The 15,820-nt window shown below is 45.9% G+C and overlaps 1 protein-coding gene across 3 annotated transcripts in view; it reads right to left on the bottom strand.

Moving 5' to 3' along the window:
- Positions 1-381: 381 nt before the first annotated feature.
- Positions 382-15,820, bottom strand: part of ZNF71 (zinc finger protein 71) — a 28,571-nt gene continuing 13,132 nt past the window's right edge. For 2 of the 3 annotated variants that reach the window (XM_004061522.5, XM_019015573.4), the window contains exons 3-4: positions 9,925-10,051; positions 382-2,548 (exon numbers count right to left, since the gene is read on the bottom strand). In XM_004061522.5, the coding sequence (XP_004061570.3) occupies positions 1,059-2,548; positions 9,925-10,051 (1,617 nt within the window). In that variant the 3' untranslated portion in view covers positions 382-1,058. The remainder of the gene's footprint in view (positions 2,549-9,924; positions 10,052-15,820) is intronic. The other variant, XM_004061521.5, reaches the window with a different exon arrangement.

Here is a 15,820-nt window from a genome sequence, read left to right as displayed (position 1 = left end):
TGAAGACACACATCAACACACAAGCACTACCTATGAAGAACATACCCCATCAGACACCAAATCTGCCAGAGCCTTGATCTTGGACTTCCCAGCATCCAGAACCATGAGTGACAAATTTCTATTGTTTATAAATTACCCAGTCTAAGGTCTTTTGTTACAGCAGCAGGAAGGGACTTAAGACAGTTGCCTTCACATTTAGCTGCAAAAATCACTATAAAAATAGTCTGTGCTCAGATGTATATACTTATTGAATCCATGCATATTTCTTTCTGAATATCAAACCTGCTGCTGTTTCTTTTCCCTCTTGCCCCTCCCACAATCACTGAAGCCGATTTTGACCAGACAACTGGCCAAAACAGAAGACTGTTTAAAATAACATAGTCTCCCTTAATTAAAAGTTTTATTTTTAAAAAATGTAACAGACCACTCTAAGAAACTTTGGCATTCAAAGCAGTAGTTACTGTTATTTGCTAACTCTGAAAAAAAAATTTTTTCCCCTCACAAACAACCGGCAAACTCCTGCCACTTCCTAGCTTGGTGGCTGCCAGCGCGCACTGCAGGGAAACGGTGGGTGGAGGGATAGGAAGGCCCTCACGCTCCCAACCCACCGGGAAAATGCAGATGGTGACAAGCTGCATCTGGACTCCAGGATGTATCTGACAAAGAGGGAGATGTCTCCTCCCTCCCCTCCACCAGCTCCACTTTCCCACTGAAGAAACAGAGATGTAGGGGCAGGCGTGACCTGTCCCAGCTCGTAGGACAGTTACTCAAGAGGGCTAGTCTGGAACCCTGATGTCTGTTACCAGCGGCCATGGCTCAGCTGCAGTGAACCTTGAAGTGTCCCCAGATACGTCAGAAACCGAGGGGCTTGCTTTCTGAGGCTCAGTAAGGAGGGGGCATGTGTGATCAGCCAGCCCCTCCACAACCCCACATTCCTGAGCTCCCCTGACCCCGAGTCCCCACCCCAGGGGAGAACTTCTCACAGCACTGCTGACAAAGCGCGCAGCCATCTGGCGTCCGTCCTGGGCACCGCCAGTGAGAGCCCTGAACAGAGGCGCTCAGGTGTGAATCCGCAGGTGGCGCGTCAGGTTCGTGTTCCGGCTGAAGGTCTTCCCGCACTCGCCGCATCGGTAGGGCTTCTCGCCCGTGTGGATCCGCTGGTGCACAGTGAGGGAGGAGTTCTTGATGAAGGACTTCCCGCACTGGCCGCACCTGTACGGCTTCTCGCCGGTGTGGATCCGCTGGTGCTCGATGAGGTAGGCGCTCTGGCTGAAGGCCTTGCCGCACTCGCCGCACACGTAGGGCTTCTCCCCGGTGTGCACGATCTGGTGCACGATGAGGGACGAGCGCCCCGTGAAGTGCTTCTTGCAGATGTAGCACTCGTAGGGCTTCTCGCCGGTGTGGATGCGCTGGTGCTGCGTGAGCGAGGAGTTCTTGCTGAAGGCCTTGCCGCACTCGCTGCACTCGAAGGGCTTCACGCCGATGTGGAAGCGCTGGTGCTGGATGAGGTAGGAGCTCTGGCTGAAGGCCTTGCCGCACTCGCCGCACACGTAGGGCTTCTCGCCGGTGTGGTTCCTCTGGTGCAGGGTGAGCGAGGAGCTCTTGTTGAAGGCCTTGCCGCACTCCTTGCAGGCGTACGGCTTCTCCCCGGTGTGCGTGCGCTGGTGCTCGGTCAGGTGCATGTTCTGGCTGAAGGCTCGCCCGCACTCGGGGCACACGTACGGCTTCTCCCCGGTGTGCGTGCGCTGGTGCACGATGAGGTGCATGTTCTGGCTGAAGGCCTTGCCGCAGTCCCCGCACGCGTAGGGCTTCTCCCCCGTGTGGATCCGCTCGTGCTGGGTGAGAGAGGAGGTCTTCCGGAAGGCCTTGCCACACACGTCGCACACATACGGCTTCTCGCCCGTGTGCGTGCGCTGGTGCACAGTGAGGTTCATGCGCTGGCTGAAGGCCTTGCCGCAGTCCCCGCAGGCATAGGGCTTCTCGCCCGTGTGCACCCGCTGGTGGATGGTGAGGGACGAGCGCTCGATGAAGTGCTTCCCACAGGTGTCACACTCAAACGGCTTTTCTCCCGTGTGGATCCTTTGGTGCTTTATCAGGGACGAGCTTCGGCTAAAGGCCTTGCCACACTCGCTGCAGTCGTAGGTTTTCTTCTCCTCGCAGGGCATGGGGAGCTTACTGAGGTCTGAAGTGCTGGAGAAGTTCTTGCCACGCCTTATGGGTGGACAGGCCCCCTTTTCTGTGGGGTCATCCAGCCGTGGTGGGACCAGGACACAGCTTTGGTTGGCAAATGCCTTCAGTTCATGACATGCGGGTACTGAGCCCCCTAAGAGTTTGTTCCCCTGGGGAATTCCCAATGGCTCCCACTCTGCACCTGCATCTCCCCGCGGCCTCTCTGGCCAGCTGCCTGGTTCCCACACTCCTTCTGAGCCAGGACCCCTGGCACCATTCCTCGTGGGTCCCCCCGTGGCCACCCCAACAACGGAGAGCTTGTCTTCCAAAATGTCATTCTTTGGATCCAACTCTTTCATTTCAGGTCTAGTCTCCCAGTCTGAAAAAAACAAAAACAGAAGATGCAAATACATGTAGTTAAAGATGCTGGGAGTGAGGAAGCTCCACAGCAGGAAGGAGCAAATGAAACCGACCCCAATGAGGCCCAAGGCACAGAGCGAGTTAGCAAAGAAGAACCTCGGATCAGAGAGGGAGGGAGGAGGGAGGCATGGAACTGAGGCCAATGTGGTTAATGAAGCAGAGTCAACACAGGAGGTGAACAGGGAAAGCAAATGTCCCTTCAGAAGAGGGATGACAGGCACTCCTGGAGAGAAACTGCAGTAGTGAGCTGGGATTGCAGGGAGCAAAGGGCAGGCTCTGCAAACCTGAGTAGGAATGATTGTAGCCGGCTACTGACTTGCAGGGCCTCCTCACTTCATCCTGCAGATCCACAACCAGTCGTGCTCCTCAAGCAACAGTTTTTATCAGAAATAATAAGATGGCCAGGCACAGTGGCTCATGCCTGTAATCCCAACACTTTGGGAGGCTGAGGCAAGGATTGCTTGAGACCAGCCTGGGCAACATAGTGAGAGCCCCCCCCCCGCCACCTCTACTAAAATTTTTTTTAAAAATTAGCCAGGCATGGTGGCACATGCCTATTGTCCCAGCTACTTGAGAGGCTGAGGTGGGAGGATCACTTGAACCCAGGAATTCGAGGTTGCAGTGAGCTATGATCACGTCACTGCACTCCAGCATGGGTGACAGGGTGAGACCCTGTCTCTTAAGAAATAAATAAATAAATAAATATTGAAAAAAGAAGAAAAAGAATAAAGAAATAATAAATAGCTAGCATTTATATGGCATGTGTTGGTTATTCTCTACTCCTTTGACCCACTTTCTATTCTCCACCCTTCTCTGACCTGCCCTGTACTCAGAATGCTGACTTTGCCCACTGGCTTCCTGTGTGTTTGGCCAAAGGCAGGAAACTAGAAGTGAAATGAGAGAAAAATCGGGCATTTCTCCTGCCCCTTTGCCACTTCTCTGGTGTGGCTGCCCCGGGGTTGCTGGCTGCAAGATCCCCTCCCCTGGCTGGGGCTCCGGCTCCCGCTAGCTCATCACGCACCTGCCCTGGCTGGCCCCAGCCCTCCCGCACCCCGGCCCTCTCATCAGCCTCAGCATTAAGTGTTCATACACACAGGACCGCTCACTTGAGCCCACAATAATCACATGACTTGTGGTCTCACAATTGCTTCTGTTGCTCCGTCACACCCTGCCTGGTTCTTGGGTGGCAGGCATTCCGTGGAGCTTGGGTTCAGACCCTCTTCTCTGCTCATCCACCCCTCCCTGGCTAAATACCTCCATGCCCATAGCTTCAATCACCTTCCACGTGTATCCTGTTCATTTCTAAACCTCGATTTCTAGCCTAGGTGGAGTCTAGACTCTGCATCAGGGGACTCATTCCCAGCATTTAAAAGTTGCTGTCCATGTGGCTGCTAGCTCATAAAAAACGTGAAGATACAGCCACATGGAGCCTCATTCTTATGGGCAACAAGACATTGCACGGGGCAGCAGCTGTCCCCCTCCACCACATAAATGATCCACCTGGTAGTTCCTGAGGCCACCTGAGTCTGAGACCACTCTCCTGAATCACACTGGACCTTCAAAGCCACACGAAGTGAGTCTGGATCTAAACGTTATCCACAGGCCGATGCTGCTCAAACATACACCTTCAGCCCAGACCTGCTTTCTGGGCTACGTCCAAACTGTTCAAAAAAGCCCAGCATCTCAACTGGATAGCCCAAGCCTAACACATCTGATACGAAACTTGGGATTTCACTTTCCCCACGAAAAACATTTTTTGAAAAAGCAAAGCCCATCAAAGAGACTTTAGTAAAATAAATCGGACATGAAAGGATGGATGCCATGTGATTCCACTCATCTGCGGTACCTGGAGGTCGGACTTCCAGAGACAGACGGTAGAACAGAGGATGCCGGGGGCTGAGGAGTGGGTGGGAGTTGGTGTTTAATGGGGATAGGGTTTCGTTTGCGGGAGATGAGCTGTGGGGATGGATGGTGGTGATGGCTGCACAACAACATCAATGTCCTTAAGGCCACTGAACTGTACTCCTACAAGTGGTTAAAATGGTACATTTTATGTTCTCTATATATTTTTCACAGTTTTAAATATAAAATTTTAAAAATTGTTTTAGAGAGACTTAGCAGACACCCTGACTTGCCCTTTCCCTCCCACCGTCCTGACTGCTGGCAAGCGTCGCTGTGCGCAAACAGCCTGAATCAGACGAAATCTCCCGGTCCCCACTGACAAAAAGCCGGCTGGCCACCACGGGTCCTTGCCTGAAATGCGACAGCAGCTCCTCTCTGTCCTCCCCACCCCATTCTCACCCCTGCACTGCGTCCTCCACTCCTCCGGGAGTGCGGTCTTCTGAGGAGTCAGATCAACCCTCCCGTGGCCTCCCTACTGTACTGAGAATGATGCCAGGACCTCCAGCAGCCTCAGGGCCCTCAGCACCCAGCAGGCCTGCCTGAATCGTCCCCTGCCCACCCTCCCTCCCAATTTCTCATCACCATGCTCTCCCTCTTGTCCGCGTGTTCTTCCTCCCTCAGGGCCTCTGCACCCACTGTCCCGTGGACCTGCCGTGAACGTCCTTATCCTTCAGGCCTGTTTCCCCACAACCCCACGGGAGCCTTCCCAATCCACCCTACGTAAGGAAGGAAGGTCCTCCTGCCCACTTCTTTATGAACACTCAGTGACCTGTGGCAATTTTTCTCTGCCTGTCCCTTGATCTGGTTATTATCGGCCCCCAGCAGGAGTCAGCTCCACTAGAGGCAAGGGCCTTGCTCACCCCCCAGCTCCTCACACAGCCTGCACACAGAAGGTACCAGATAAGCGAGTATGGAGCACTGGCAACACGCCTGGCACAGTGCTGAACAATTTGCACCGAACTCTGGAGACCGTCACAATCATACTTGAGTTACATACAGTAGTAGATAGTTATGACCATCCTCATTTTGCTGATGAGGAAACGGAGATACAAGAATAGAGTCAGAGATGTACTCGAGGGCACAATACACCTGAGTCACAGCAGGATTCAAGCCCTGGCAGTGTGGCCCCCGAGCTGTGGCTCCTGAGGAGTGGCTATATTACCATGCATCACTTTTCCCATCTCAGAGGAAAAGAACTGAGAAATACTTCATGCAGGAGAATGATTGTGGTTTAGAGACCCTAGTCAGGGTGTGGCACAATGCCCAGATGCTGGCACAGATGGTAGTGTGGGGTGTAGACTCGGTGGAGAGATGACTGTCTCCAGGGGTGATGGTGAATTTTGTTTGGGGCCGATGGAGTCTGAGATGCTCTGGAATATGAGCTGGCAGCGATCGGAGAGGACCAGGAGTCTTGGTTGTGAATACAGCTGGAAGTCTCCTGGAGTGAACATGACCTGGAGAAATCAGGAGAGCTGGGGGCAGAATACCAGCAGAGGGACAGGGGGGAGGAAGCCACCTCCCTTTCTCAGGCTAAAACCCTGCAGTAGAGATCATCTGCAAACAGCAAACACTCAGCGCTTAACCACGACAGCTGTGAAAACACAGTTCCACACCACCCAGATTAAAACTACCCGATCACACCTTTTCTCTAGTCAGGTCAGCAAAAGAGCAGGAAGTCTGACGGCATGGCCACTGTCATGGGAGACATCCAAAGCTTCTGCAGAGGGCACTTTCGCCAAAAGCCGTTAATGTGCAAAACGCTATCTATTCATTCCTTTTGATAGAAATGTAGGTGCATTCTTTTTTCACATTGCTAAATCTCTTGTCCTTCACAGTTTTTCAGTTTTCTGTCTTTCTATGCTTGTTTCTGATTAGAAAGTAATTCACACTTGTTTTTAAAACATCAAACACCAAAACAGTAATGGAGAAAATGGAAGTCTCTGTAATCTCAGCATATTGGGAGGCTGAATCAGGCAGATCACTTGGTCAGGAGTTTGAGACCAGCCTGGCCAACATGGTGAAACCCTATCTCTACTAAAAATACAAGAATTAGCTGGGTGTGGTGGCGGGCACCTGTAATCCCAGCTACTTGAGAGGCTGAGGCGCCATAATCCCAGCTACTTAGGAGGCTGAGGCAGGAGAATCGCTTGAACCTGGGAGGTGGAGGTTGCAGTGAGCTCTGATCACGCCACTGCACTCCAGCTTGGGCAACAGAGCAAGACTCTGTCTCAAAAAAAAAAAAAAAGAAAAAAGAAAAGAAAAGAAAATGGAAGTCTCCTGTAATCTTACTCACCAGAGTTAACAGTTTGGTTTATATTTTAGACTCCCCTCCAACGCCTGTACATGCACACAGACATTTTTCTCCCAAATGGGGCTTTTGTCCAAGACAGAGTATAAAGGATAAGATTCCCTTGAGCCTAAAACAAAATATATAAAACAATGGTTGTGAAGACATTGAATATCAGGCAATGAAGGGCAACAATCCCTGAGAGAAGAAAATCAAACAAGGTGGATCCTACAACTGCCCCAGCTTACTGCCTGGGAAGTTTCCAGGCTCTGACAAAGGAAAGGTAAATTGAGGTACAGTCTGGCCAACTCCCCAAGTTGAGGAGACAGAGCTGAGAGACCAAGGCAGATAGAGTTCCCAGGACAGACTAGAGAGGAATAAGCTGCACCGTGTTCTGAAGACCTGCAAGGAACTCCCTCCAGTATTTAGCAGACTATTGGTCAAAACGTGCATGTCAGGAAACTACCCAACACAGGAAAAAAACATCTGAAAGGATTTGAAAACAGTGACCGGAGCTGACACAGGGCTGGGAACAGTGCCTTTTCCTACCAATCAGGCTGTAAAACCTTGTCATTCATGGGGCTTTGGGCAGAAAAACCAGAATGATCTTGAGGAGAATGTCATTCTAGACTGGGCACAAGTCATAAAAGCAAGATCTGAAAGGATGACATTGCTTGGTATTGGTGCAAAGGCAGACAAACAGATGGACAGAACAGGATTCAGAATTGGACCCACACTTGTATGGACAAGTGATTTTTGATAAAAGTGCAAAGGCAATTGATTGGAGAAAGTGGTCTTTTCAACAAATGGTGTTGGACAATTGGACATATATTTGTCCCCCCAACATACCCCAATAAACTTGGATTAATACTTTACATCATATTAAGAATTCAACTCTAAATGGATCAAAGAACAAAATGTAAAACCTAAAACTATATAACTTACAGAAGAAAACCTCTGAGGCCTTGAGATAGGCCAAGATTTCTTACAAATGACACCAAAACCAAAAAATTGATAAACTGGACTTCATTGAATTAAAAACTTCTGCTCTTCAACAAATTGAACTGGGGCACCTGGATATTCACATGCAAAGGAATGATGTTGAGCCCCTTTCTTACATCATTCACAAAAATTAATTCAAAATGGATCAAAGACCTCAGTGAAGAGCTAAACCACTAAAACCTTAGAATAAAACACAGGAATAAATCTTCATGGCTTTGAGTTAGATTGTTTAGATATACCACCAAAAATACAGGCAAGGAGAAGAACAAAAATTAGATACATCGCACTACATCAAAATTAAAAACTTTAGAGTCAGAAATAATGCCATCAAGAAAGTGAAAACACAATCCACAGAATGGGAGGAAATATTTGCACGGCATACATCTAAAAAAAATCTTGTATCAAGAATACATAGTGGTCTGGCTCTGTGACGCAATGGATAGCGCATTGGACTTCTAGATAGTTAAAGAATACATAGTGAACTTTCAAAATTCAATAATAACCCAACAGAAAAAAAAAACAGGAAAAAGACTTGAACAGATACTTTACCAAAAAGAATATACAAACATCAAATAAGTGCAGGAAAAGATTATCAGTATCAAATGAAAAGCGCAGTGATGAGACCACACACCTACAAGTGTCAGTATCAAATGAAAAGCACAGTGATGAGACCACACACCTACAAGGGAGGCTAAATTTAAAAGATAAAGCAATTAGAATGAAGCTTGTGCACTGCTGGTGGAAATGTGAAATAGTACAATCACTTTGGAAAACAGGTTGGCAGTTTCTTAAACAAGTTAAATATACATGTAGCACATGATCCAGACTTTCTACTCAACAGAAGGAAAAGCAAATGTCTACACAAAGAACTGTTCACAAATGTTCACAGCAGCTTTATTTGTAATATCCCAGAACTGGAAATGACCCAAATGTTGATCACCAGGCGAATGGCTAAACAAATTGTGGCATACCCATACAGTGGAATAATACACAGAGATAAAAATAAATGAACTATGAGACATGCAATGACATGGGTGAATCTCAAAATAATGCCAAGTCAAACCAAGAAAAGCCAGACCAAAAAAAAAAAGGGTACATACTGTATGATTCCATGTACATAAAACTGGAGAGCATGTAAACTCAACCACAGTGACATAAAGCAGACCAGGGGATCCCTGGGGATGGGGGTTGAGGAAGGGGAGAGAGGGGTAATAAAGGAGGATGAGGAAACTCTTGGGGATGATAGATATGTCCTTTATCTTGACCATGGTGATGGTTTCCTGGGTATGCACTATGTCAAAATGCATCAAACTCTTCACTTTATATATGCGTGGTTAATTACAGGTCAATAATACCTCCAGAAAAACTGTTAAAGAAATAGGACCACACTCAGATTACAAAAGTGAGTGTTTTCACCTAACAGTATGTTGTGGGACATCTTTTCATGGCAGTGCCTACAAACAGTCCTCAGCTTTGAAGAGCTGCCTGGTTTCCATCATATCGATAGGCCTTGATATGTTCAGTCAGTCTTAGACAGCTGGGCATTTAGGTCGTTTTCCTTGATCTTTCTTCCCATGGAAAACTTTGCATACTTACGTGAGAATTTCTAAAGGACAGATCTCTAAAAATGGAATCCTTCAATATTTGACTGATAAGGCCAAGCTATCCTCCAAAAGAGCTGTCCCAACTTTACACTCCTAAAATGAGAGTCCTTTCCTCTACAGCCTCATAATATGGGCTATTATTCTTTTTTCATCTTTGTGCACTTCATGGGCAAAAACTGCTAGTACCTCAATTTGTGTGTCTCCAGTAGTAAGGTTTAAAAAACTTTTATAAAGTGTAACTTTGTGTATTTCTAAATCTATGAATCACCAGCTCATAAGTTTGGTCCATTCTATTATTCGCTTAGTCTTTTTCTTATTCCCAGGAGCTGCTTACATAATTATGACCCTTTGAATGTAAAACATGTGAGAAATATTATTTCCCATACCATCATGATCAACTTTATTTTTAGCTTCAAGTAGAGCAAATTTTAAAACTTTCCATGTTGTCAGATCTGCTGATCTTTTTTTTTTTTTTTTAATTTATTTGTGGTCCTGAAGTTACGGGCCAATGATGAGTAACTCAACGAAGCTGCCCCTTACCCAGTGAGACCAGGTTCCTGTAGTTCTCCAGCATGACATCCCTGTACAGGTCCTTCTGGGCAGGCTCCAGCTGCTGCCACTCCTCCTGGGTGAAGTCCACAGTCACATCCCTGAACGTCACTGATTCCTGTAAGAGGAAACCCACATCCGCTCATCGCAGGGCCCTCCTTACAGAGGTGTGGAGGAATGGCCAGAAAAGCCAAGAGGATTTAGGGGAGGCAGATTGGATGTAGCGAAAGTGATTTCAATAAGATGCAGAGTTCTAAAGGGATCACTCACAGTTTTCTCTGTGTCTAGTTATATTGGGTTGGCACTCTGACAGAGAAATAAATCCCATATGAAACATTCTGGAACAGAAGGTCACAGATCTGAGAACCAGATGGAAAGGAACTGAAGGCAAAGTGAGTCTAACCCAGTGAATCAACAAATGCATTAGGAGCACAGCAGAGGCAGAGCCCCAGATGGAATCCAGGGGCACAGCTAACTTTTCTGAGCCCCTACTAAGCACCAGGCAGCAAGCCCAGTGCTGGGATACAGACACAAAAGGTTCAAGAACTAGTTCCTCATGGCAGAGGCAGACAAAGACACGTAATTTGGTAAACACAATCAATCATGAAGGTATGAACAAAGGTCTCCAGGTGCCTGAGTAATGCCAGCTGTGGGGGGTGCCCAGGAAGACTTTGAGTAGTCTGTGAAGAGAACTGGTGGTTGGGTCTTTAGTGGGAGATTCTGGGTAGGGAAGAGAGCTTGGATCAAGACCCGAAGGTGAAAAGGCAGATGAGACTGCTGGGGAGTGGAGAGAAGTCCACGTGGAAGGAGCAGCACTTTGTGGTAGATGTCACAAGCTTTGTGGTAGATGTCACAAGCTTTGTGGTAGATGTCACAAGCCTGTGGACTGAAAGAACCTGGCGGAGCAGGTGGATGGTGATGATGAGGTAGGCAACACCAGTCATTATGCAGCAGCTGCTATGTGCCAGGTGCTACTCTAAGTGGTTGGTATGGGTTGAATTATGAGCCCCTCCAATTCATATGCTGATGTCCCAACCTTCAAGGTCTCAAGAACATGACCTTATTTGGACACAGGGCTGCTGCAGATGTAATTAGTTAAAATGAGGTCATCCTGGAGTGGGGGTAGGGGGCCCGAATCCAACAGGACTGGTGTCCTTATAGAAAAGGGAAATTTGTTTTTCAATTTTTAAAATCTCAATAGCTTTAGGGGTACAGGTAATTTTTGGTTACAGGGATGAAATGTACAGTGGTAAAGTCTGGGATTTTAGCGCACCCATCACCTGAATAGTGTACATTATACCCAATATGTAGTTTTTCATCCCTCACCCCCCTGCCACCTTGCCCGCTTCTGAGTTTCCAAAGTCTATTACACCACTCAGTATGCCTCTGTATATCCATCGCTTAGCTCCCACTCATAAGTGAGAACACACAGCATTTGGTTTTCCATTCCTGAGTTACTTAACTTATGATAATGGCCTCTAGTTCCATCTAAGTTGCTGTAAAAGACATTATTTCATTATTTTTTATGGCTGAGTAGTATTCCATGGTATGTGTGTGTATGTATGTGTGTATGTGTATAAATGTGATATACATATATATTATATGTGTGTGTATCACATTTTCTTTATCTATGGGTTGATGGGCACTTTTCTTATTCATTGGTTGATGGGCACTTAGGTTGACTGCATATCTTTGCAATTGTGAATTGTGCTGCAATAAACATACATGTGCAGGTGTCTTTTTTATATAATTACTTATTTTCCTTTGGGTTGACACCAAGTAGTGAGACTGCTGGATCAAATGGGAGATCTACTTTTAGTTCTTTGAGAAACCTCAATACTGTTTTCCAAAGAAGTTGTACTAATTTATATTCCCAGCAGCGGTGTATAAGCATTCCCTTTTCACCACATCCACGCCAATCTATTGTTTTTTGACTTTTTAATAATGGCCATCCTGGCTGCGGTAAGGTGGTGTTGTGGTTTTAATTTGCATTTCAGAAAGGAAAACATGGACAGAGACAGACATGTACACAGGGACAAGGCTGTGTGAAGAATGGAGTTATGCTGCCACAAGCCAGGGAACTTGCCAGCAGGTGGGAGACAGGCCTGGAACAGAGCCTTCCCTTGAGCCTTCAGAGGGAGCGTGGTCCTGTGGATACTTTGATCAGGGACTTCCAGCCTCTAGAACTGTGACAGAATAAATGTCCTTTGTTTAAGCTGCACAGTCTGTGGTACTTATTTACAGCAGCCTTGAGAAATAGATACCGCGCTGGCACATATTGATTCAGTCATTATTAACTTAAAACAGACCTACAAGTCAGGTGCTAACATTATAATATAGTATGCCTGTTTAAAAGTGATTAAGTGATTGTCTTTCATCCCCAAAAGGCCCCCTTCCACACTCTGCACAGAGATCTGCCGGCTTTGACTCTGCGATCCCGTGATGTTTCTGCCTTAGCAGCTACTCCCTGTGAAGCTCTGTCAATAGGGGGCACTGGAGGGAGGCTGGAAGGTAGAGATAAAAGAAACCAAGGCACAGACAGGGTAGGTTCCTGGGCCAAAGCACACAGCTACTGCGTGGGACAGCCAGGCTTTGAACCTCATGGGCTGTCTCCAGAGTCCTCATCCTTGCAGGCTGCTGCCTCTCACGAACCCCCAGAGCGGCAGGTAATGAAAACTTGTGGTGCCCAAACATGTAGTCCTGACTCTGACCTCTGACCCCCACTCTGTCCCCACACCTGCTCCGCCCCTTGTGCTCTGCTCCAGCCCTGCCAGCCTGCCTTCTCTCCTCGAATATCCCCCAGGGCACTTGCACTAGCTGTTTCTTCTGCCCAAAATGCTCTTCCTTCAGGTCTGGCCTAAGCTGGCTCCTTCTTATTCATTCTTTGGAAGCTCTGAGCAGGAGAGGGACAGAATCTAATTTAGAATTTTACAGGTGCACTCTGTATTTGCACACCCATGTTCCTAACAGCACTATTCACAATAGACAAAAGGTGGAAGCAACAAGTGTACACTAACAGACAAAAAGAAGAAGAAAATGTGGTCTCTATATACAATGAAATCTCATTCAGACTTAATAAGGAAAGAAATTCTGACACATGCTACAACATGGGTGAACCTTGAGGACATTCTGCTCCATGAAATATGCCAGTCACAAAAGGACAAATACTGCAACAACATTCCTCTCTAAAGGAAATACTCTCTCCAACTCAAATACTGAAACATTCCTCTCTGACACTCCTGATAGGAGAACAGGCTGGGACAATGTCTATGGAGTGGCATTTAGCAAAATCTATCAAAACTAATATTCAAATTCTTTTGAACACTTTAGACTAATTCAGATATATTAACACACATGCAAAAACATAGATGTGTAAGGATATTTATTACAGTATCAGATGAAGAAGTAAAAAGACTGAACACATCCCAAATGGCCATCAGTAGGGGTTTGGATAAATCAGGTCAGTGAATCCACCACAGTGGAATACACACAACCACAACAAAAAAAAGGGGGCAGCCCCTTAGCTGCAGGTGCAGAATGATCTCCTGAATATACTGTTACATGAAAAAACAGATCAATGCCCAGAACAGTGTGTCTAGTTTGTTAACATTTCCATAAGAGGAAATAATAAAGGGAAATTTACACATATGTGCTTATACAGGCGCAGACCTCTTTATGGAAGTGAATGCAAGAAACTGGTAAGAATGCACAGCTGGTGGGGATGTAAAATGGTTCAGCTGCTTTGGAAGACAGTCTGCCATTTCCTCAAGTGAATAAACACAGAGTTACCTTATGACCTAGCACTTCCATTCTTGGTAGATATCTAAGAAAAATGAAAACAGAATGCCACACAAAAACTATACACTGATGCTCACAGCAATGTTATTCACAATAGTCCCAAAGTGGAAACGACTCAAATGTCCATCTCTTGACGAATGGATAAATAATGTGGTTCGTCCACACGACAGCTCTGACACACGCTGCAACATGAAGGAACCTGGAAAACATGACACCAAGTGAAAGATGCCGGACACAGAAGACCATATCGTATGCCTCATTTATACACAATGTCCGGAATAGGCAAAATCCATATCGTATGCCTCATTTATATACAATGTCCGGAACAGGCAAAATCCATATCGTATGCCTCATTTATATACAATGTCCGGGACAGGCAAAATCCATATCGTATGCCTCATTTATGTACAATGTCCAGAACAGGCAAAATCCATATCGTATGCCTCATTTATGTACAATGTCCGGAACAGGCAAAATCCATATCGTATGCCTCATTTATGTACAATGTCCGGAACAGGCAAAATCCATATCGTATGCCTCATTTATGTACAATGTCCGGGACAGGCAAAATCCATATCGTATGCCTCATTTATATACAATGTCTGGAACAGGCAAAATCCATATCGTATGCCTCATTTATGTACAATGTCCGGAACAGGCAAAATCCATATCTTATGCCTCATTTATGTACAATGTCCGGGACAGGCAAAATCCATATCGTATGCCTCATTTATGGACAATGTCCGGAACAGGCAAAATCTGTATCGTATGCCTCATTTATACACAATGTCCGGGATAGGCAAAATCCATATCGTATGCCTCATTTATATACAATGTCCAGAACAGGCAAAATCCATATCATATGCCTCATTTATATACAATGTCCGGAATAGGCAAAATAGAATGAAGGTAGATATGTGGTTGCCTAGGGGTGAGGGTGGGTTGGAGAGAAATGGGGAGTGACTGCCAATGGGTATGGGGTTTCTTTTTGGAATGGTAAAAATTCTCTAAAATATTGTGGTGATGGTTGCATAACTGTAAATAAACTAAAAAGCACTGGATATTAACGTGTCTACTTTATATGGGTGGATTTTACGATACGTGAATTATACCTCAATAAAGCTCTTAACCAAAATAGAATCTGGTAAGAGCAGGTGATGCCAGTAGTTTCAGGATGGGGAGGGGAAGTGGGAGAATTCATTTTCCCAGTTTACTAATTTTCAAATAGGTGCGTTTTACCTATTGTTTCTTCAATTAAAAGGTTAATATTACACATTTTATGTCTTTAAAATGTTCAGATATTTTACTTCTGGAAATCTATCCCAACAAGGTAATCCAAAATTGGGCAAAGCTTCATGCACAAAGATGTCCACTCCATTTTATTTATATGGGCAAGCCTTTGGACAACCATAACATCCATGTCATGGGATTCATTAAATAATAGCCTACCCCCATGGCCAATTATATAGCTATTTTCATTACAAGATTATGCAGAGCTTTTCCATGTAGAGTTGCTTCTGGGTTTCCAGAATTCTAAATAACCATTTTATCTCAACCACATGAAAACAATACACAGGAAAAAGACAGAAGGAAATGTGTCAAAATGTGAACAGCAGCTGTATCAGAGGAGTGACACTGTGAATATTTTCATGTTTTATGTGTATGTGTGTGTGTGTGTGTGTTGGCAGCCTCCAAGACAGCCCCGAATGATCCCCAATTCCTGGTATCCACACCCTTATGTAGCCCCTTCACTGTGCCAGGGTGATTCTGTGTGATCAACAACATACAGCAGAGGTTAGTGTGGTGTCACTTCCAAGGAAAGGTTATATGCACACTCACTATTCACAATCGCCAAAAGGTGGAAGCAACCCAAGTGTACGTAAGCACGAGTGGATAAGCAAAATGCAGTCTATGCATACAATGGAATATTATTCCGCCTTTAAACAAAAAAATTCTGACACATGCTACAAGGGCGAACCTTGGGGACATTATGCTCAGCGAAATAAGCCAGACACAGAAGTAAAACTACTGCACGATTCCATGATTTAAATGAAGTATCAAGTCAAATTTATAGAGACTTGTGGAATGG

Source organism: Gorilla gorilla, chromosome 20 (assembly GCF_029281585.2).
Source record: "Gorilla gorilla gorilla isolate KB3781 chromosome 20, NHGRI_mGorGor1-v2.1_pri, whole genome shotgun sequence".
NCBI classification, from domain to species: Eukaryota; Metazoa; Chordata; class Mammalia; order Primates; family Hominidae; genus Gorilla; species Gorilla gorilla.
The sequence above is the reverse complement of the archived record's forward strand: the minus strand, read 5'-3'. Positions and strand labels throughout refer to the sequence as shown.